General features: G+C 48.5%; 1 protein-coding gene across 44 annotated transcripts in view; it reads right to left on the reverse strand.

Moving 5' to 3' along the window:
• The window catches only part of Tcf7l2 (transcription factor 7 like 2), a 188354-nt gene that overhangs the window by 131028 nt on the left and 32527 nt on the right, over window positions 1-24799 (reverse strand). The window contains exon 1 of one of the 44 annotated variants that reach the window (XM_027406975.2): window positions 23451-23629. The exons of the other annotated variants lie outside the window; for them this stretch is intronic. Coding sequence (XP_027262776.1) covers window positions 23451-23531 — 81 coding nt within the window. The 5' untranslated portion in view covers window positions 23532-23629. Of the gene's footprint in view, window positions 1-23450; window positions 23630-24799 lie in introns of those variants that run through there. 44 annotated transcript variants of the gene reach the window in all.

Below are 24799 nucleotides of genomic sequence, written 5' to 3' on the forward strand. Positions count from 1 at the left end.
CAACACATCCCACTCACAGAGCTAACAGGAAGTACAGGCTGCAGCGTTTATGCTGGACGCCCTGGGTAGGAGACGGTGGCATTAGGGTACAGCCATCTGATGAACACCAAGATGGAAAGGAGAAGGAAGCACAGATTCCTGACTGTGCCTCCTAACTCCACCTGAGCTCCAGGGTGCCTGCCTGGGCATGCCACAATCTCACAAAGATCTGGACTATAGACCCACTCCTGATCCCTACACAAACAGAGCAGGAACACTCCGCCCTATCAGAGGAGAACAAGTTATCCCTGCCCTGGGGACCCAGGCATACACTTAAATCCCCAGGAAACAGATTCCTTGGGTATCATTAAGTTTATTATCAAGTAAAATAGAAGCAAATGTATGAAGCATGACGTAGCTTGGTACTGATGTTCACGAATGCATTCCCATCAGGCAAGCAGTGCCATCACTGAACCCTGTCCAAGCCCAGCCCATCACCACCTGGTGACACCATGCTCTGTCACAGGCACACGGCACTCCACTGATCCCCAGCTCTCTTGATTTCTTCACTTTGGATTTTTAATAAAGAAAGCTCATCGTGCAGAAAAGACCAGCAGAGCCCAGAGACGGTGCCAGGCCTCATGCTCACTCTCCCATCCTGGTTCCGGCTAATAATAAATAATAATACTTTATGCTCTCCGATGCCTTTCATCTGAGGATTTCAAAGTGCTCTGAAAACATTAGCTAATTATTGCTCGCAGAATCCTGCGAGACAGACAGAAGAGGGAAAGGAACTGTCGACACAGTGAAGTCTGGGGAGGAAAGCAAAAGAAAATAACCCTCAGGATTGCTAACATTCAGGGATTCCAAGCTCCCCCAGGTCCAGGTCTTAAGGGCTAAGGTAGGGACGGACTAGTCACTTAGGGCTGAGGCTTAGAACTGGCCTCTCTAGGCTCTGACACTGACACCATCACACACACACACACACACACACACACACACACACACACACACACACACGCATGCACACACACTCACACACCCCAAGTATAGACTTCCATTCTAGAAGTACCATCTTTGACCTTAAAATGAAACCTTGCAAAATGACCACCAGGCAGCATAAATCTGGTTCCAGGCAGAGAAACATTCATAATGTAATCCCCAGTGAAGGACCCTCTTAGGGACACATCCTGGACCTGAGCCCTTGCTATACCCAAGGCTGCGGACTTTACAGTCGTAGCACCACAAGCATTGGCGGGGGAGTACAGTGAGGACATCCCACACTTGAGAATTTTGACCACCACCATTTCAGCTGAAAGCCAACCCAGAAATCTGTCACACCCTGTCTCCCAAGCAGCCACTGACAGACCAGGCTCCTTTGGGTCCATCCATTCTCATGTGCAGAGAGAACTGGTTTTAGCCCCCAAATTTCAGCAAAACATGGAAACCAGAATTGGGGGGGGAGCACCTGCACACACAGGGAGCTTCCGAATGGATGGCTTCCCACACATTAGCCCAAATTCATGAATAAGATGAGCTGAAGATCAGCATTATATGAAAGGAAAATACTTTGGTCCCCCACAAGCACTTAAGCTAACCCCAAAATACACAAAGCAAATATTCCCTAGACAGAGTCTTAACGAAGTGCAAAAACGGACAGCTAAGCTAGGCAGGTGCCTGTATGTAAATGACAGGGCTTCTGAAAGATCTAGCTACAAGTTAATGGACCCTCTACCAGCTCGGCACCCAACAAGCCCTTTTATCATAGAGAAGAGAGGTTTCAGTTTGGGTCCTGACGAAATTACCTGTAATTCCAAAGCTCATATCTCCTTCCTAAAATGCCTCCGCTCTCAGCTCTAGCCTTTCTTCCTTCCCCACTGTCTTCACACACAAGTTCAGACCATCATCCTAGCAGCACACTGCTAGATCCCTGACCCCCACCCACCCCAGACCAGCCCCTGCCCACCACAGGCAACAACAAATACTGCTCGACAAACGTAGAAAGTGTGCAAAGCTTTCCAAGCCCAGCTGCAGTCTAGCTCCCACCGTTATGCCTGGGCAGTCAGCTATGGAGAAAACTCCACTAACCACGCCTATCCCAATCTCTGAGAGCAGTGTTTCCCAAAAGTTCCAGCCTGATAGAATCCCCAAAGGACCCCTAATGCTACATCTACCTGAGTTCTCTTCCCTGAACAGTTTGACTTAATGGAACAAGGTGCAGCCTAGATATTAGGCCATTCTGATGGGCAGCAAAGTTTGGGGACCACTAACAAAACGTCTCACGGTGATGGTGCAATAGCAGTAACTGCATAAAGTGTGGGAGAAATACAGGTTTCTCAGGCTTCGGTATAACAGCACAGGGCTTAGGCAGTGCACAGAAGTAAAGACATTTGTGAGAGATGCCCAGATGGCCCTTGTACGCTCAGAACATTCCTCTGGCCTGGCCCTTCAGAGAATGACAAGCCTGTGCCAATGCCTTTCTTCTGCTCAGTCAGAAAGTTACTATTTATCTGCCAAGTTCAGGTATCACACTGTTTCCAGTCTCTCAAGAACAAAGATTCCCACCCTACCCTCCAGGTCCTGAATCATCAAGTATCAGCTAAAGCCTGGGGGAGGGGTCTTCAGGATGGGTAGTGTGCGGGTCCATAGGGAGGAAGACCATATTCAAAGCTGACTAACTCCATGACCTTGGTCCAGATCTTAAATTCCTCTTAGTTTCAGTTGCATCACTTACAATCTGGCCTCCCCGGGCATCTACACTCGTGCACACACTCACACACAGGCACATATACACACAGGCACAGACACAAATAAAAGTAATCAAAACAAAATATTCCCCGGGAGCAGGCAAGATGGCTCACCATGTAAACCATATTACCTGAGCTTGATTCCCAGGAATCACTTGGTGGAAGAAGAGAACTAACTGACACCCAAGTTATGCTTTGACCTCCACTTGTATGCCAAACACACACCCACACACTCACACACACACACAGAGACACAAACACACACACACACACACACACACACACTCTCACACACACACAAACATACACAAATAGATAAATATGCATATGCATGCATACATACATACATAACTACAAAAATGATGAATAGGGAAAAAAATCTCTCCAGGTGATTCCAATGTTCTGGAAGTTGAGGGAAGCCTGGTTCTAACTCATGGGAGGAAAGGCACCATGAGTTAGAGCTACTGCCACAAGGAGCTATAAAGTCACTGAACTTTTTACACCTGTCCCTACAGGTGAGGAACCTTGCCTGGCTGCCCTACCCCAGCAAATGGCATCAAAGAACAATCACAAAAGCCAGCTCCTATAGGACCTGCCAGTCCCCCAAAAGCCATTCTCCAAACTCCTATGGTAGGTATCAGCCAACCAGAAAGAAAACCATGAAAATGTAGTTGCTGTGGCCCGTGGGTGTGATATGGTCATAGTCAACTAGCCGAAGACCCAGCACCCCCAAGTGAAAGGTAAATGGACTCATGCCTCATCTTTTACAGACTCCTTAATTACCTAAAAGAAGAATAGGCCGTGCTCCAGAGCAGGCTGAAAAACCTTTCATCTCTCCCTCAAGGCTCCCCCAGGGAGCAGCAACAGGTTTTCTTAAATGTATGAAAGGATCCGTCCAGGAATGCTATCTTTAATTTACCATCCTCCAAGGGACATGAACTGAGAAGCAAAACAAACTTGACAATGGCCCTTTACAGCTTTAAACACAGACAGAAATGAAGACCCTGCCAGCAAAATCACGTGGGTGCTGGCTGGCCTGGGAGGGCAGCAATACCTCCCCCAGGGAGTCAGTTTCAGGGAGCATTTCCTCACTGCCCAAGATGTGTCCCCAGAGCTTAAGAGAGTCCCTCCCTAGAGGTTGGCATCTCCTGTTTCCTAAAGAGTTCCTACAAGTACTGGTCTGCTGGTAGCAAGAGATGTCTTTTCCAAGAGGCGATAGATACATCGTTGTGTAGAATTAACCCAGCAGGGTCTGCAGGCCGAAAGCATTGGAGGACTTACTTGTGATAAAGAGGTGGGAAGGATTTGAAGGGACCTTACAGAAAGTGACTCAGAGAAAGCATAGCCTTCCCCAGCCAGGCCAGCTGGAAAAGAGGGGACTGTAGAAACGCATTGCAGGGTCACAGGAAGAAGGAGCAGGGCAGAAAGTCACCACATCCACAGTCAGTTCTCATCGATGTACGTGGGGATGTCCACACTCTGCATCCTGCACGTCACCTGGGCTAGCAGACAGCCAGCCTTGGGATGTAAGGACAAGCACTGAGATACCAGGCACGCCAAATTATGAGTCCCCAGAGGAAGAGGGTGAAGAAAAGCAGTTTCCCCATCTGTGGTGCCACCAAGTGTGTTTTTAGGTTGGATGCATGTTAGAAAAGAAAAACAAAAAAACAACAACAACAACAAAAAAAAAACAGTTCACCAAACCTGTAGTTTCCCAAAAGGCAAAGGTTACTGACAGGCTGAGCTAAATGAATCAAATGTTCGAATACATCAAATGCTAACAGTCCAGGTGGCATTGAGTTGTGCCAAAGATCATAAAGAGGTGTTCCCAAGAGGAGAAACACTGAAGAAATCTAGTGGGAATTCTGGCCCACAGTGATGACGTCATGTTGAATACCCTGCAGGAGGCGGAGATTGCAGGATATCAGAGAGAGACAGGTGAGTCCGGGAGGGTGAGTCCAAAGGGCAGTGATGGGGATAGTTACCTAAGGGCCTTCTGGATACATCCCAGAAAGGCACCCATGGCAGGTGCAACAAGGATGACAGTCTCCAGATGTGGATCGTACACCAAATAGTGTCAGAAAAAAATGTGTTTGAAAACCACTCAAACTTGGCTTTGGAGGGAAATCTAAGGCAAAGATTAATGAGCAGGCTAAGCTAAACAAACTCTAGACAAGTGCCATCAAGACTCCACTGAGACCAGGCCATGGAGTTGAAGGGTTGATTTCACAAGCCAAAAGAAACCAAGCTGCCTGCTCAGTTGGGCTTTGGATCCCACCAGAATTGGAATCATACAGTTAAATGGGAACAGGTGAGGAGTTGCAGAATCAGAAAGGTAGGCATACAGCAATCCTCAGAGTCAGGCCGGGGATGACTCAAGGGTGCAGATCACTCGGGGAGCCCCCTCCGTACTAGGTTCATTCTCTGGGAGTTAAAGACCCCCATTCCCCGTCATGCACACCTTTTCCCCATGATTTCACATTTCTGAGGAAAGGAAAGAGGGAAAGTCAGCCTGAATTCATTGGCGATGTAAATGAAGCCCATCGTGAATGTTAAGTGCACTTCCAGGAAACCAAGGTGGAAGGGCTGTTTACTCCAGCCCTGGTGATGCTGTCGCCACGCCACGCAGCACAACCTCCAGTCAAGCTATTAACTTGAACGTTGAACTTCACAGCCTGGCTGTCTTCCTCAGCCTTCCTTTTGATGTTACCTCCAAAGCAAAAGATCAAAGGCTTTGAGTGTGGTGAGGGGAAGTCCCCAGCTCTTAGCCTAGCAGCCTCTGATATATGTTAAAATCCTGGCCAAAAGAAGAGCAGGCAGGAGAGGGAACCAGCTCCTGAGAGGCCTGGGGCGGGCAGGCAGCTCACAGAACAAGGCCAGGGAAGGAATGAGGTCACCCGTGACAGAGACATCAGGGACATATATTGAGGGTGCTTGGAACTCACAATGCCCCCGAAAAGGAATCAGTCTTGCCAGATGTCATACATTTCCACAACACACCCCTACAAGAGCCAAACCCTGCTCCAAAAGGGCCTTTAATCCACCATGAACCTGCACCCGTCACCCAAGAAACTGGAAGGGACCGGGGAAGCGGTGTCTGCTGGTCCTAAGTGCCAAGGGGGAAGCTTGGCTAAGAAATCAGAGCAGGCAGTGCATGGCGACTGATGCCGGCACTGTTTAAAGGAGTGGAAGTCCAGGATCAAGCTTCAAGCTGGCCTCAAGCTTCGAAGGGGAATCACGAAGGTCCTTCCCCTTCCTTCTGAGGCTATAATGCATCCAGAGTGGGAAGGAAGGGGACAGGGAGGCCCTGATGTTGGCATGCACAGGGGCCCAGCTCAGCAGCAGGGAAGTGTGGCCAAGGGTGGGCAGAAGCCTCATAGGGTTTCCAGCCATGGGGCCGACTTGGGGCCTTAAACTCTTATGATTCTGTGGATATACTACAGAAGCAGTATGCATAAAGAAACACCTCAGGCACCAGCAGCCTATGCTTTGGGTGAAGGCTCAAACAGAAAAACCAGTCTGTGGTGATGGGTCTCCCCTGAGAAAATGCTGGGACCCGCTCAACCTGGTGTAGACGGAGGCCTGTGCACTCTGAAGCTAGCCCGATAAGCAAAGGGACTGGGAGATGGCTACTCAATCTTTGGCATTTTGTTCTATGTCTGCCCCCACCATTCAATTGTGCAGAGAGGAGGGCTCCAGAGGACTCCAAAGCGCCCCACCCCAGGCTCTGCCTGTTGACACCCTGGAGAATGGGCTGGAAATACAAAACCCAAGGTTTCAACTGAACAAACAAAACAAGCCTATCTCTGGCCCCTTTCCACTTTTAGAAACAGAAATTTGGCTAAAGGGATAAAATGAAGAAATTCTTGCGGGACGACTCTCATTATGGACAGAATGTGCTGTCTCCCAAGTGGCCTCCCCTCCTGGGTTCCATTTTATTTCTTACAATAAAAGTCTCTCAAAGGAATCAAGGCCTGAGGGCCAAATTTATCCTCATTCTCTGCAAATCTCTTCCTCCAGGACACCAGTAGAACCTGCTTCCTCCCCTCCTGTCCGGGCCCAACCATATCCTATTGAGCCCTCCTCCTCCTTCGGCCTCTGAGGACTGCCTGCACCAGGCTTGGCTATTATTCTTGGACAGATACATTTAGTATTTAGACGACGGTATAAGGCCCACGTTCCTGAAGGAAACAAGATATAACGGAAGAGTCACCAGAGACAAAAGTCCTTCCCAGCTCACTTTGCACTTTTTCTTCATCCTTTCTCTGCACAGGCAACTCCGGGTAGAATGACCAACGTTGAGTGAATGATTGGTTCGCCCTTCCCCAACCCTCCAGGAACAACTAGGGCAAGCCTCACTCCTAGGACAAACATGGCAATTCCATGTCAAATCTTTGTACAATCCCAGAGACAGGGAGGGCCAGAAGGAGAGAGCATGCACTCATGAACCAGTGCTCTGCTGGGTCACCTGGGAGTAAAAAGATTTCCAAAGGACAGAGCAGAGCCCTGGTGGCCACACCAATGCTGAACTCAGGAGAAAGAAGTAAAATATAGGCAGTCTAAACTCTCATCCACTGTGAGAAAATTCAAAAGTAGAGAGATGCTACACCTACACAGTTAACCCATGGCTGGGAACAGCAGCAGACTCACCTCCGGCCCACCCTAAGAACCTGCCTTTCTCCCCCAAACAGCACCAGGACTCACACCGTGACAACTGTTGGGATAGAGGAAGAATCGTACCCCTGGCAATTTCATGATACACCAGACAAATTGATTAGCGGACCCAGGCAGCGAGCAACACCAGCTTACACATTAAGATCCACACCCACCCATCCACCTACCCACTCATCTTCCACCCATCCATTGCCTCAGTCCACCCACCACCTAGCCAGTCCATCTATCCATCCACCCACCTACCCATTCCACTCACCCACATATCCACCGACCCACTCATCTATCTGCCCACTCTTCCAGCCATGGTTGACTCAACAACTTCCAGGGACCAGGAAGTATGTCTGGAGAATCATCAAAGACACCCTCTGCCCACACCCCCCACCTCCCACCTCCTGCCCCAACCCCTTCCCTCAAACACCTCCCTAACAACAGAAGCTACAAACAGAAGACATCTCCTGAGACTAGGAAGCTACCTAAAGGAGCTCCACTTTGCAAAGGCCTGCTCCTGCCAGGACACTCCAACTACAGAGTGGGAAGTCCCGAGTCTATTGTCTGCAGACGTGGTAAGTCATAACTGGGAGAGGAGACGTGCCATCCCAGCTCTAGACAGAGGAGCCTTGCTGGAAGAAGTGGGGTTTCTGAGGAGGGGATTCTTCTTCCCCTGCAGCCAGCTGCTATCTCTGGCTGGTGACCCTATTAACCTCTTGATCTGAATAAAGACCTGGGGCCTTAAAGCCATCATTCTGACTGCACATTCTGCAGGGAAAGGAGAAGCAGAGAGCTGTACATCCTGGCTTCCACACCCGCCAGCAGTCCATCACAGCTTCCTGAAATATAAACACCCCCCTTATCTGTGTTTTCTCATTTTCTGAAGTTTCAATGACCCCCAATCAGTCATGGTCCAAAAGTATTCAATGGAAAATTCCAGAAATAAATTCTCAGATTTAAATAACTTTCAGTATAGGGGTTTATTATAATTATTGTTTTGCTATTGTTGTTCTCGACCTGTTGCTTTACCTTAATTTGTAAGTTAAACTTTGTCAGTTGTGCTTAGCACTTTAGAACGAGGCACAGATTCACACTGGAACATACACCCTGCAGACAAGGGGACAGGTATGTGTCTCATCTGAGGTCTACAGCGACCCTTCCATCCTCCCAGAATTACTCGGTTCCCACCCCCTGACCCAAAGCACTCTGCCAGATTCTTCCTCCTCATTTGGAGTCTCCTTTCCCTGAGCAGAAGTTCAAGCAAGGTCTCTTCAACACACTGGTGGCAGGCTGTCTCATCCACAAAGAACCCAGTATCTGGCAGGTCTCAGGCAATCTACTTCCCTTTCCACACAATATTTTAAGTTTCCAGCCTGGAAAATCCCAACAGTACCAAGGCCTTGGCTTGATCTTTTCAGCCTTGGAAGGTAGATAGTTTCCCTGCTCGGATGGAGCTGAGTCGTGGCCCCTGTCACTAGTGGCATACATCAGCAGCCTCTCCATACCAGATGCAGAGCCATCTAAACATATGATGCACAACCACCTACCTCTGTGTCCAACAGAACGGGATTTCCAATCCTGGTGCTGACGCTTGGTACCCAAGGGAGTTCGCGCAAACTCCCTATGGAAGCCCTGGGTTTCCCACTTGTTTGATGGGAACCCCAGCTCTTGACCTCAGAGACACAAGAGATCACTGCTGTGCTCAGCAGCCCAAACCACATAGGTTATCTTGACAGGTGCACCCCTTTCCCTCCTCTGCTCATCCGCCAAGCATTTGGTTACAAGACAGAAGACTAAAAACTAAACAAACGGTTCTGGCTGGGAAAGGGGGTCAGAGAGGCAAGAGAGAAGAGGGGTTGGGAACGATCATGATTCCTGAGCCCAAAAGCAACTCAAGAGTTCAAGTGCAATCATAGAGGACCAAGGCCAGCAGGAAGCTCATCACCAGTCACAATTGGCACCACACGGGTGGCTGGAAACAAATGTCCTGGCAGCCAAGGGATCTCCAGGGGCAGAGAGGTGAGATCTTACAGAGAAAGGACATCAAAAGAGGCCCCAAATGAAGACCTGATCACACATTGACCACAACAAAAAATGTTTGCTCAAAGGCTGGAGGGAAAGGGGGGTGGACGGAGACAGGCCCTTATTGGATAAGGCCGGCTGGCACATCCATTGTGGAAGAAAGGCTTGTTCTGTGTGTGTACAATGGAGACATTGTTCACAAGTACTTTGCCCATACATAATCAGGCCTGCCTCTGCATCAAATTACATAAGTCTGAAATGCAGTGAGAATCCAAGAATGAATTTCTTTCAATATCTATGCATAAGAAATACACATTTCTAGTTCTAGCACACAGGCACATCAAGAGTACAGGCTCAGGATGAGATTTAGAAATTAGCACAACAGACTTATTAAATTGTTAAAAAATGATCACATCCAAGTGAAAGTGTAACAAACTCTGGTTTCTCCTCCAATACATGCCCTTCAAATAAAGTAGGTGGGTTTTTTTGTTTGTTTGTTTGTTTGTTTTTGTGTGTGTGTGTGTGTGTGTGTGTGTGTGTGTGTGTGTGTGTGTGTGTTTACATTTTTCTTTTCCTATGTGTGTCTGTAGCTACGTGCACATGTATGTGAAAGTATACTTGCCCACACAGGGACATGTGGAAGCCACAAGTTATATCTTCTTCAATCACTTCTCCATGTCATCGTCATCATTTTGAGACAGGATCTCTCACTGAACATAGAGCTCAACATTTAAGCTAGGTTGACTGGCCAGTGAGTTCCTCAACTCCAGGGAACCTCCTCTGTCTATGTTCCCGCCGGCACTGAGACTACGGATACATGATGTCATGCCCAGCTTTTTTGTTTAACATGGTGGCTGGGGATCTTAACTCAGGACTTCATGCTTGCACCACGGCAAGCACGTTACTGCCAAACCATCTCCCCAGGCCCCTTGTGTTGTGTCAAATTTTTTCTAAGACAATTTCATAGAACTGCTAAATAAAGCAGATGAGATCCTTCCTCCTGAAAATACTGAGGTATTCAATGGCTTTCTTGAGTCTTTAGACTCCTGTCATTTGACACCACGGGAGGTGGATCCAGGCTGAGTAGCAAAAGCAGTACCCCTAACCTCTGCCCACCAGATGCCAGTAACATGTCCCCAAGACTGGACATCTAAAACATCAACAAGGGCTGACAAATTCCCCTGAAGAACAAATCACCTGTGCTTGAAAACCACCAGTGAAGCAACCTGGACCCCGCAGCCCCAAGGAACAGTGAGGAAGTCTATGCCCACTCCCCCACCCCCACAATGTTCCTTGATGGCGAGTACTTCTAACTCACAGTAGGCACTGAAGGGGGAATCGACACCGCGGGAATCACCTGCAGCTGGGTATGGGGCTGCCACCTGGATACTGTCACTGGCCTCACTGGAAAGTAAACTCAGCCACATGTCCTCTTCCTAAACACAGGAGCTGGCCCATGGAAGCTGGCATCCCAGGGAACTCCCAGCTCCTCCTGGAAGGCGGTGGATATCGCCAGGCCATTTCACAGATGGAGAAAGGAGGCCAGGGGTGCCAGCACCTACCTCCAGCCTCCTGAGCCCCTGAATAGAACATTCCTTTGCAGGGAGAGGGTAAACCAACGGAAATAGCTCAGAATCCTCTCTTAGTTCTCACTCACACACCAAAATGGATGAAAACTCCTCCTAGGGGTGAGTGGTGCCCTCTACTGTGATCTCGCTTCTCAGCTGAGGATCCCACACAACCACTTCCTATTAGCCGCTCTCCAAGCTCCCTTCTGTGTTGCTGATGGCTGTGGTGTGTGTGTGCGTGTGTGCGCATGCGTGCATGTGCGTGTGTGCACTCGTGTGTTGTGATATGTTCTGTGTACATGTAGTTCATGGGTGTGCACATGTTCACGTTTTTTGCGCTTGCACGTGAGGGAGCACACACATTGGTGTGCATGTGAGAACCAGGTCAGTGCCAGGTGTTTTCTCTGTCACTCTCCACCTTAGTTTTTAAACAGGGTCTTTCCCTAAACCTGGAGCTCATCATTTCAGCTAGACTGGCAAGCCAATAAACTCCAGGGACCCATCTGTCACTGTCCCCTCTAGTACCCCATAGCACCAGGGGTTACAGCCCAAGTGTTACACACCTGACTTTTGCATGGGTGCCGGGGATCCAAACCCAGGTCCTTCCTCATGTTTGCAGAGCAAAACTTTACAAACTCCAGGGACCCATCTGTCACTGCCCCCTCTAGTACCCCATAGCACCAGGGGTTACAGCCCAAGTGTTACACACCTGACTTTTGCATGGGTGCCGGGGATCCAAACCCAGGTCCTTCCTCATGTTTGCAGAGCAAAACTTTACATTAACTAACTCATCTTCCCGGCCCTTCCCGGCCCTGGAAAGGACTACAGGTCCTTTCCAGGAGCTGCTAACACGTCCAGAGAAAAGTTAAATCATCTTCCCTCAACCACAGAAGACGCAGAAGAGAAAACACTGAATGATTAAAATCTCTCCGATGGGGGAAGCTGTTCCCAAACCCAGCCAGCCAGCCTCTTCTGAGCATGGTGCAGCAGCTAACAGCACCAAGCTCTGAGCTGGCTGGCTGGGGTTCTACTAACCCTGCAGGCATTTTTCTTCTTTCAAAGTTTCTATTAACTCCCTACTGATGTGCCCTAAAAGAATTTTTAAGGGCTTGGAAACACATAAATAAAATAGTCTTTGTTGGACCAGCACAGCCAAATGAAAGTCTTTCACCTGTGTAGCAGTGGTGATAAAAGTTTTAGGCCCAGCTTTCACTGAAGCCATCCGAAGCCTGAGATGAGCCTGGAGTTCTCAGACTGTTGGTAGCAGGAGCCCTCTTGCCCTCCAGCATATGCCAAGGGCGAGGCAGGGAAGGGAGAGCATGCCCACCATACACACAGGGTGCAGGAAACGTCTTGTCCCCCAAGTACCTGCACTGGGAGGGGGGGCTGTAGAGGAACCAGAGTCTTCCCAAAACACCCCCTAGTCATGTCTGCTGAAACTCAGCTAATAGGGAGCGAAAGACATCTAGGAACCCTCAGAGAGTGTGGCACAGGGATACAACTGAAAGCCAGGAGGTGGCTGATGGAGAGCAGCAGTGACCCTGAAGGAGACATAGAATGCAAGCACATCAGATTCCCAGAAAGAGAAGTGCCTGTTCATCCCGAGGCTACACGATAAAACTTCCCCAATGGGCCGCATGGGCAGAGCCCGGGAATCCGTGCAGCATGCGGTGTGTTCTGTGCCTTCTAGCAGAATGAAACTTCCAGCCTCCCCTCCGGGCCCAAATGATGGTTTGCCAGGGCTAAAACATCAGCAGTACTGCCAAGGCCATCCTAAGCAAACATCTCGGCACACACCGTCCAGGAAACCTATCATCCTCACGGCACTTGGCAGCTTAAATAGCACTGGCGACTGGCTACGAGCTATTCGTCAACTCCAGGCCGCCGGTTAACTGTGGGCTCTCAGGCATGTCACTCTGCTTCTCTGGGTCTAAAGAGTTCTCACCTCGATGGGGAAGAGACTGGCCAGACTGTGCCAAGCCCTCCCAGTCACTCAAGGGTAGACAAGTGCTCCTTGATTTAGTATGTCAAAAAATGCATTGAATACAGAGGCTGCCTTGGCAAGTATCGCCGCCCCTCCTTGCCTGCCTGCAGTGTGCTAGAACGCTTCCGTTAGCCTACAACTGAGCAAAACCTCATCTAACACAAAGCTGACTTTACCATAAAGTGTTGTCTGTCACTTACCAAGCCCCAGCCTGAGTTAAAAACAAAATAGTTACAAGGGAACTCCTTTGCACGACCGGGAAACAGAACTCTTGGTCCAATCCTCCAAAGTCCAGATGGCCGGCCTCTACTGCCCTTTGCCGAAGGCCCCAGCCGCCATCCATGCGGGTCTTTTTCCTTCTTCTACAGGGGAAAGTTCCAGGCACCTGGCAGTGAATCAGCACCCACAGGCACTATTCTCACCTAAGTGGGTGACACTCCTCAACTTAAAAACAGGCCCTGTGCCCTGTCGCACAGAAGGAAAACAGAAAGAAAGAGGAAGTGAGAGTCACCACAGATCTGAAAGGCTGTTCCATGTTTCCCAGGGTGCATCCGTCCCGGAGGGCAGCCATTCATCCAGACTCACTTTAGTTGCAGGACCTCCTAGAGCATCCAGGGTCCTGGTGAGCATCCGAACTCTCCAGGGTACAACCCAAGGCTGTCCCAGAACTTGTGCAGAGAGCACTCAGGGGAGTTTCCTAGGTAGAGGCCATATGCTGACTGTCCAGCCTCAATTTGTTAAATACACAGGAAAACAGGCCTCAAGGAGAGAAAGCTGGAGGCCCCATGTCTCCTAACCCCAGCCTAGCTTCTCTCAAGTCCTGCCTATGTGTCTTTCACATTACACATACCATAGGCAAGGGTCTTCACAGACAAACCAGAAGTGGCCAAGTCTACCATGGCTCCCCAGGTCCACAGCTCACGTCCATCAGGCAGCAACACTTTCCAGAATATGAACTACTTCGGCTGAGGTGGTTTCCACACACGCCTGATTTATGTGACAAGTAACTAAATCTTATATACTGGATTTTCCAACCATACCAAGAGAGCAGCTAATGGCAACTCATTCGCTTGCACTCAGGCCCTACCGAAGGACTTCACCTCACCTACAGCTCTTTCCTTTCCTTCCATAAAGCAAACTGAGACAGTATCTGCACAGTGCCTGGTGCTTCCAGGAATAAAGGCGCCCAGCGAAGTCAAGCTACTATTCTATGATAACAAGGGCTTGGAAGCTGGTCACAAAGACATCAGCAGCATGCAGACTTGTTCAGACCCCATGCCTAGTGCGCTACAAGACTTCCCTGCCTCCCCTGCAAATCAGGGGATGGGGATTCTGTATAAGCCACTGAGTCTCCAAAAGGCTGTCTGTTTAACTGTATGGAGCACAAACAGCTAAGCCATGAGACCACTGAGTGCATTGTGAAACCCTTGAATAGACAGGGGTCCCCCAGCAAGAGCCTCCCTGACCAGAAGGTCACACATGGAGAAAAAGCCTAGCATCCACTTTGGGGGAGTTCCCTTGGGGACGGGCAGAATGACTACAGAGGGCCCAACACAGATAATCAGAATAATTAATTAGTGTCCACAGGAGACTCCCACTGGGGAGAGCTATAGAAACTAGCTCCCGCCCTTCGAGCCTACTTTAGATTGACGGAAATGCTACGTGCTTAATTTTTTCTTTTCTTTTCTTTTTTGTTTTTTGTTTTTTGTTTTTTGTTTTTTGTTTTTGGAGACAGGATTTCTCTGTGTAACTTTGGAGCCTATCCTGGTACTCGCTCTGGAGACCAGGGTGGCCTCAAACTCACAGAGATCCGCCTGCCTCAGCCTCCCAAGTGCTGGGATTAAAGGCGTGAGCTACCAATGCCCAGCCGCTTAATTTTTTTCTAACCAGAATTTCTGCCAAAGTTACCAAACTGAAACCATTTTCAGTTACTGTGTATCATTCCTGGTCTACAAACGGAAACCAAGCACTGATGAGAGGAAGTGTGGCTACTGTCTGAGGTTCTCACACACAAGCCTCAGTCCGAAGCCCCAGCTAGCCCCTTGCACCTGTGTGACACTGGACAAGTTGCTTGCCTGCCCTGTGCCGCCACCTCTGAAAAAATCAACATGCCCCTGGCTGTGACTGAATCACCTGAGCACTTAGCCTGGGAACTGCTTGATTGACAACTGTCCTAAGGCCTCTTTACTTTATGGGGACAAGGACACTTGAGCAGCAGTCTCACCAAACCTGAAGGATCAAATGAAATTCCTCTGTGTCCCACCACTCATCCCCAGAATCACAGCAAAGCAAGCCTCACCCCTGTTTTATTCCTCAAGCTAAATTCTAACAGCTCTGGGGAACCCAGTGTTTCCCTTGCAGTCTGGAAGGAGAGAAACTGCCCCACAAGGCTACGGAGGTGTTAACCCCAAGAACCTGGAGAGTCTTAGTTCCACTTCTAAGCAAATACAACTTCACCTCCCTCAGTCACTTCAGTGTAGGGGAAATAATGAAACCACTGGCGCTGTGGCGGTGGCAGTGACGGCTGATGGGCCCAGACCAGCTGGATGGGTGCCATGTCTCCGTGCGCGCACTGGTCCTTACCTGCTTATTCACCCAGAAGCAATAGAACATTTAAGGGCTCTGGAGCCAGAGGACCCCTCAGGGGGCTCCCTCCTTCCCAGTCTGCTCACTAGGTCTCTAGAAACCTTAGCCCACCTACGAAGGCCACTAGTGGTATGTATGTACGGACTACAGTCCGCAGCTGTGCTAAGCAAACTTCATGGGAAGCATTTAGTCTACCCAATTCAGGTGGAGGGAATGGGATAGGATAGAAAGAACAAAGAATTACCTACTTCTGGGGGCTCCCAGCGACACCCTACACCATTGGGAACTGAGGGGACAATTCAGTAACTCATTTATTCTCAACAATGTTTCTGGAATCCTGAGACAAAGAAGAAAAAAAAAAGCCATGATTGGCATCCCCTACCTTCATGGGGCAGACATCAAGGGGAGGGGAGAGAGAAATAAAAAAAGATGTACCGGTTCAATCAACACTCTAGAAAGCAAAGGATCGAACCAAGTGAAGGAGAGACTGGGGAATGGGGTATCCCCACAGACCTCTAAGCCCACACGAAGCAACGCAGGCAGTGGTGGGCTTAGGAGACACGTTGCATCACAGAACAGCCAGATGAAAGGAATCTACCCGAGCCTCCTGGCACGGGGTGAATCCCATGGGTGCCTCACAGGAGCCAGCACGCACAGTGGGGTCTCTCTACCCCCATTTCTTCCTTCTCCCTGTGGCACGGGTGACTGAGGACTTGTACAAACTAGGGCAGACTCCCATCACCATAGAGGAAGCAAAAGACAGCAACAAACCACCAAACACTAGCCAGGGACCAAGAATCTCATGGCTGCCTCCATGGGCAGTCATGCTTTTCTCCTAGGGAAACAGGAAAAGCAAACTGCAGCTATATTCACTTCTTCTCCATCCCAGACACGTCCAGTTTTCCCCACTTCCCTGAACAAGTCCTGAACCCTCACCTACTTACAGACAGCAACCCAGGTTTCCTTCTAAGACCGTCTTCCATGACTCTAAATGCTTTTCGGTCTACACACCCAACCCCACCTGTCACCTGTGCCTTTTCTCCCCCTGCCCCAGGGGGAGTAGGGCTTTCCTTTTCTAACAACATCTAGGTAATTATTTTGCAGTCAGAATTATAAAATACTGAGAGAAATGAATGCCTGTAAACAATGGAGTAGTTTTCCTAATGAGCAATTTCATATTGTTTCCATCACTTTTTACTGTCTTGCTTAACACAACTGGGGCATCACAGACTCATTTGAAAAGTTTGGCAATTGCTCAAAAAGTTAAACATGGTTATCACATGGCACAGCAATCGCACTCCTAACGGTGTACCCAGGGGACACAAAGACACATCAGCATAGAAAATGTGTGCATACATGTTCACAGCCGTGTCCACAGGTCGGCGGGTGAGTCGGTGAGTGAGTGAATGAATGGATGTGTGAATGGACAAAGGAAACATATATGGAACAGATTATTTGGTTGTCAAAAGAAACAGAATACTATTAATGTTGCCACACAAGTGAGCCTTGAAAACACAAAGTAAAAGGAGCAAGGCACAAAAGATCACACATTCAACCATTCTGAATGCTCATAAGAAATGTCAACAATAGGTAAATCTAGGCTGGCACAATGGCTTGGTGGGTAAAGACATGACAGAAAATGCAATTCTGGCAACCCAAGCTGTATCCCTGAGCCTATGCTAAGACTGAAGGAGAAAACTGGCTGCACAATGTTGTCTTTTGATCTCCACGTGCACATCATGGCATACACACACACACACACACACACACACACACACACACACACACACACAGACACACACACACACAGACACACACAGACAGACACACACACAAGCACACACACACATATACACACACAAACACACACATACACACATATCATCCACATACTTTCACACACACGCTCACTCACACACACACAGACACACACATAGATACACACACAGACACACACATACAGACACACAGATACACAGACACAAGCACACGCAGACACACACATAGATACACACACAAACACATACACACATATTATGCACATACTTTCACATACACGCCCACTCACACACACACACACACAGAGATACACACACAGACACACATACAGCCACACACAGAGATACACACAGAGACACAAGCACACACAGACACACACATAGATACACACAGACACACACTCTCTCACACACACATGCACACACACACACACTCTGTTACACAAAGATTTGAGACACACATACATAGATATACACACACACACTCTCACACACACAATGATAAATAAATAATTTTTAAACAATAGGTAAATCCACAGGCTGTGGCAGGGACTAAGGGGAAAGACTGTATGTTCTGTAGTTAGATGGTGATACAATTCTGAATATACTAAAATTCACTTCAAACAGGTGGGGCCTTTTGGCCTCTCCATATCTTCATAGAGCTGTTACAGTCACAAAAGAAAAGACAGGAGACACAGCTGTGGATCTGGTCCGTCCATTCTCTGGTAGAGTACAAACATTTGGAAGGACAACTTCCAGGTACCCCCATGAGTACAGGTGCGCCTGAGGAACCTTGCCATGTAAGTACAGAGCAACAATTCAGGACACAGACCATGGCCAGAACATCACACTGTTGATCAAGAATGTCCCCAGGCCCTGCCCCAGAGACATGCTTCACTGTACACGATAGGCCAAGGACACACAATCAGTCTCAGTGAGAGGGGAGCAAAGACAGAAGCCTCAACAGTACAGTCCTTCCCTCCAGGACCTCAGAGCCCTCAGCTCCTAACCCTGGTCTTCTGCATGGTGCTCCCCTCCCTCCCTGAGTCTAGCACCGTCTCCTCCCAGGAGCTCCACACTTTGGCGCAGGAAATGCAACCTTAGCGCCCAGCGGGACTTGATGGGCTGGCCGCACTGCTTCTTGTTCCAGAAATGTTCGCCCAGCATTCAGACAATTGGCAGACAGCTGGAACTCGAACCCAGGAATCCCAACGCCCACAGATTCTCACCTCCAGCTCCAACAAAGCTCCCTTTGTCAGGCTCGGGTGTCTCCCACAGGGCATATTTCCCGCCCAGGGCTGGGAAGCAGAGGCGAGGGTGGTGTGTGGAATGGCATCTATGCTACAGACATGGGTTCTCTGCGTTCAGGTAGCCCAAGCCCAGTACCTAAGGTGACATACCTAAGGGATGGACAGGGCTTGGCATGGATGCCCTGCATAGACTCAGGCCCTATACCTGTCACACCTCTGCCCCTCTCCAGACCTCAGAGCTCTGAAACCCAGGCCTGAACCACAAGCTGCCTGCAGCCTGCATCCTGCCTGGGTAACTGAGCCAGGAGTGAGCAGGGCTCTCATTCAGACATGCCCGTGAGCCTGTGAGGGTATCCTCCAGAAAAACGTCTAGGTCCACTGCAATCATCCTGTCCCCAGGTCCCTGTGCAGGCCAGCTCCAGCACAATGCAGTGAGCATCTCATCCCTACAGTGCTGCCTCCTCAACAGTGCAGCTCGCATCAGCTCCCCGAAGATGTCATGGGACTCGCAGGTCAAACCCCTAGCCCATTTATGGGACCGAAGGACACAGCCAACTCTTCTTCCAATGTATCTTCCCCCAGAAAAGCTCAGGAAGGGAAGGTGGGCTGTGCTTGGACATGTTGACAGGGGCCCCCACCCAGGACACAGCAAATCTGTACTACCTGGCCCCCCTCTAGACAATGCTAACCTGGGTGGTGGCTGGGCTGTCCTGGACGAGAACTCAGCAGTAGCCAGTCAGTCTCTAAGCCTGGCCCCATTTAGTAGCAGGAAGAGACTTACTTGCATGACTCTTCTCACCCTAAGGGGGCGTGCACACTTGCCGAACCTCTCAGGAGCCTATGGAAATCCTGTCACTACATACGATGCAGTATGACATATGTACTAGCAGAGTCCTCTAACACGAGTTGTTTGTGGAAGAAGCTGAGTCCTGAATGTGCTAAAGGAAGCCAGGTGCTCACAGTCTGGTCTCTCATACTCCGCCTGGCTAAAAGGATTCTAAGCATTCCAGGAGGAAGCCACAGAACTCATCGTGACAGGGAAGGTTTAGGGAGGGGCAAACTATGATATTATAGACAGGAACCCTTTGTCCAGGACATATCGAGTGCCTCTAGGGCCAGGGCTTGAGCATGTCCACAACCCTGGGTTGCAGCTCAAGCAATAAAAGAAAAGAAAAACTTTTGATCTGTTCAGGCCTACTTATCTGTCTCTATGATGCCCACCATCAACACCCATCCAACTCTGTTACTTTTGATACTCAAAACTACCCACTAAGATGAGCAATGGAACATCCTCCCCATTGAAAAGGTGAGAAACAAGATTGGAGATGTAAAAGATAGAAGAATCCGATTAACTCAATGTTAAGAAAGCAGAGGTGCTGAGATTGTGGGTCTGGGCTCAGGGAATGTGGAGGAAAGTAAAGGTGGCTACCCTTGGATTGCTTTGGTGAAGGGTTACCACAAAGCATGTCCCTTCGAGAAACAGAAATAGACAAGTAGATCGGTCTCACCTAAGTTGGCCTGGGAGTTTGTAGGACAAAATTAGTGTCCCTGTCACCATTACTGTGCCCAATGCATAAGAGAAGGCACTTTTGTGAGCAAGGGTTCTGAGAGGCAAGCCGTTGTCTTGATACTATTAGCAGCAATGCTAACATCCTACCAAGGATAATCACTTCTGCATCGTACCAACCCAAACTTTGAATTCTCTGTAAGAGATGCAGGCAATCAAAGCCAAGGAATTCACAGAAATGCTCAGGGAAAAGGGGGAGAATGAGAAGAAAGCCTGGCCTTCTGCCTACCACCCCCACTACACATCTCATCCTTTAGAAAACACATTGCTCAATAAACCATAAGGAAGTCCAATCTGCAAGGACCGCATCATGCTAAGAAAGTCAAATCACCCCTTCCCTAAGACATCATCACAAAAGAACTTAGATCTCCATGTCCTCACCGATTCATCTACCACACCTCAGTCCAAAGAAAATGAAATGCTATCATGCGGCTGTGTTTTAACGCAGAGTCCGAGAAGGTGGGAAGGGTTACCCATAGCAGGCAAGAACTGCTGTCCTCGCCATAGCAACGCGCCTGTTTATAATATGGTCTACCTGCATCAAAGGCTCCAGATTCTCAAGGCAAGCCTGGTGCTGCATTGGAGCCCGAAGATGAAGCCGAAAACTCTCATGAGCATGTCAATGAGAAACTTCCCATTACAGGACATGCCACAATTATTAGCCCAAGTAAGAGTAAAGCGGGGAATGAATTCAGACAGTATCTAAGGCAGAGTGGAAGCCCAGCATGTGGCTTCCTAAAGTGCTTTGGTTGTTTCTTTTTCTGATGGGTAACCCCCACAGGCAGAGAAGGAGGAGGGGTTCGTTCTAAGAAGAGCTGGGCCAGAGGCTGAGACTCAAAATACCCATATTGAGCTTATGGGGTCTGGTGAGGCACAAGAGAGGCCCTAATCACTCCACTCAGAGGAGAAATCCAGAAATGACCAGACACACAGTAGGCCTTGTGTTATTGGGCGGGGGGGGGATGTTTTAGCCTCTGGAAGACAAAGGAACCCATCACTAGGTGGTTTGAAAAATAAATCCAGAATTACCGTAACACTATTCTCTACTGCAGCCTCTCCCTCCCCTCCCTCCCTCCCCTCCCCCTCCCTCCCCTCCCCTCCCCATCTTGTGTGCAGCAGGACTGTAGCCTCAGATACTCTCAGATCACATCTCAGCCACTTGCTAGCCATGTAGACCCCCAACGTCCCTCAACTCTGGAACTCAGTTTTCTCATGTGTATGTTTCACTTTGGTTTCTATTGCTATTATGAAACTCCATGACCAAAAGCAATCTGGGTAGGAAAGGGTTGACCTCATCTCATAGCTCGAGATCCATCATGGAAGGATGTCAGGGAGGGATTCTAGTCAATAGCTGAGGCAGAAGCTATGGAGGAGTGCTGTTTACTAGCTGGCTCTCCATGGCTCACTCAGTCTATTTTCTTATAGCCAGGACCATCAGCCCAGGGTCGGGAGCACCAATAGTGAGCCAGGCCCTCCCACATCAATCATTAACCAATATACCAATAAGTTGCCTATAGACCAAAATTATGGGTGGCATTTCCTACTTAAGATTTCCTCTTCTTCTCCAATAACTCTAGTGTCAAGTTGACCCAGGGAATAAATGAATAAGTAAATAAATCCTGTACAATAGAGTTGATGTACAACGCTATTGTGAATAACAGGTTGAAAAATGTATACAATGATTCAGAAACTGGTCTGCTAAGCACTCAGATAAAATATCATCTCTCCTCTTTTTTCTGTTATGGTTGAATAAACAAGACCTAAGTTCTTGTATAAAACAAGAGTCACCAAGGACTCTAGCACGAGGGAAATGGAGAAGTAGATAAGAGTGTGAGGATGTGAGTTCAAATGCCAGGAGCGCATACAATAAAGCTCAGCTGGGTAAGGGATGCACATAGTCCCTGTGCTCCTCCAGTGAGACAGGGAGATGTCCGCCAGCTCGTGGGTCAGCTAGCCTGGTATGCACAGTACTGAGACTGCCTCAAATAAGGTAAAAGGTGAGCTGCAATACCCAAGGTTGTCCTCTGACCGCTACATACACCCCACAGCACAAGCAAACCCTCACACAAACACATGCACACACACCATACACACAAGCCAAGTGTGGTGGCGCACACCTTCAATCCCAGCCCTTGGCAGGCAGAGGCAGACAGATCTCTGTGAGTTTGAAACCACCCTGGTCTACAGAGAAAGTTCCAGGCCAGTCAGGGCTACACAGTGAGACGCCCATCTCAAAACAAAGAAAAACCACAAAAGAGAGAAAAGACCTCAAAACTGCAAGGTCCTGCCCCTTCCTTTAGTACACACACCTGATATAAAACTGGACCCATTTCAAAGCTGCAAACACTGAGGTCAGTCATGCTCACCTTCAAAACTGGGGGTAGGAGAAGAGCACTCAGCTGCCCTGTTTCTGAAAGGAACTGTTGCATGGGCTGGTGGGGAACGATCTAGGGTATCTGGGAGACACGTGGGTGGTACCTCTCGAGTTGGGGTGAGTCAGAGCTCAAAACAAAACACAGGATTCGGAACTCAGACTCCTCTCATGCTTGGTATTTGGTTCCAACAACCATACATTATCCCTAACAGGCAAAGCACAGATGACACGTAACAGGCCTAAACAAATATTTCTCTCTTGTTTCTAATTTTATTTATTTTATGTCTGTGTACCACATGCGTGCATGGTGTCAGCAACAGACAGACCAGGGCATCAGAACCCCTGGGACTGACGTTGCACATGGCTGTGTGCTGCATATGAGTGCTAGGAATCCAACCAACCAGTGATCTTAACCACCAGCCATATCTCCAGGCCCAAATAAAGATTGCTTGCTAATGGGGGTTAAGCAAGCACGCGCGCGCGCGCGCACACACACACACACACACACACACACACACACAGATGTACACACACAGATACACACACACAGATGTACACACACAGATACACACACACACAGATGTACATACACTTCACACACACACAGATGTACACACACAGAGATACACACTCACACACTATAAACACACAGATGTATACATACACACAGATGTACATTCACACACAGGTTTTTGTTTTTTTTTTAATGTATCCTACATCTCCAGCAAAGAAACGCAAGCTCTGTGTTTTCATCTTTGCTTCTTTGAGTCCATGATGCTAGCTGAAGTCAATACAATGTTAGACCTTGAGGTGTACACCAAACCTGTGGCGGACCACACCACACCCATTTTGCATGTCTATAGGGTTCACAAGAGTCTTGCCAACTTTGAGGTGATCTTACATTTCAGATTCGCCAAGGTACTCAAGTTTTACCTTCACAGCCTGAAACTGCGTGAGGATTCTGGTACAACCAACTGAACACTTGGCACCATCTTCTCTGCTCAGAGCATCCATGACAGAGGCTACGGGTGTGGCTCAGGGGGTAGTAGAGTGCTTGCCTAGCATGCGGAAGACATCTGATCCTCAACCCTCTAATTCCAGCACTCAGAGGACTAGGCAGAAGAATCAGAAATTCAAGGTCAGCCTTAGCTACATAAAAAGATCCAGGTAAACCTACAGCACAAAAAGAAACAAACAAACAAACAAAAAATCATGGGGAGAGGAGAAAGACAGTATTTCTGTCTATTTATTGCATGTAGAAAATAGAAGCAAGGTGGCTTAGTGGGTAGCACAGCTCACTGCCCAGACTGATGACCTGGGACCCACACCATAGAAGGGGAGGACCAACCAAGTTGTCCTCCAAACTCCACATAGACACTGTAGTATGCATGCATACAAGGGAGCACACATGCACACACACAAATGCACTCATATGCAAATGCACACACACACACACACACACACACACACACACACACACGCGCGCGCGCGCGCACACACACACACACACACACACACACACACACAAATGAACACATATTGGCATGCACATACACACATGAACACACTCACATATGCATACATAGAAACACACACAAATGCTCACATATTTGTGTGCACATACAAACACACACACACTCACACACGCATATACATGCACACAAACACATGTACACATAAATGAATGTAATTTTAGAAAGGATTCAGGTTCCTAAAAGCTGCCTGTAAGTGGCTTTATTTTATTTTTTTTAAAGCAAAAATTATAGTCTAATTCATTTGGGCAATAATCGCTTGAGAGAGATCATTTTATTGTACCTGTTTTATAGACAAGAAAACAGAAATTGGGGGTGCAAGCTCAAAGTGAGGCAAAACCCCAAACCTGTATAGCCAGGACTGATAGACAGGTCTGCCACTTGCAGTCAAGCTCTCAGCCACTTGCTTCCTCGGTCTCAGCATTTCTCTGGGGACAGCACGTGCATCTAGAACAGTTTTTGGCTCAGTACATGTCTTTTCCTAACTGCACTACAAAAAGAATGAGCGGTTCAGTCTGTAGTGCCCATGCTCACAAAGTCAAGATCGACCCCAACAGAAAGAGCATCTACCTTAAGCCTTACAAAGTACAAGAGTAATTCCTCGCTGAAGATGATTTGGAGAAAGAGTTTGACGAGCGTCTTCACCCACCAATCTCTCCAAGCCCGGGAGCAAAACCACAGACATGAAACGAGCTGGACTTGTTCACCTCTGGGTATTAAATCACACCCAACTAGAAATCTACAAACCAG

Source organism: Cricetulus griseus, chromosome 3 (assembly GCF_003668045.3).
Source record: "Cricetulus griseus strain 17A/GY chromosome 3, alternate assembly CriGri-PICRH-1.0, whole genome shotgun sequence".
Taxonomy (NCBI): domain Eukaryota; kingdom Metazoa; phylum Chordata; class Mammalia; order Rodentia; family Cricetidae; genus Cricetulus; species Cricetulus griseus.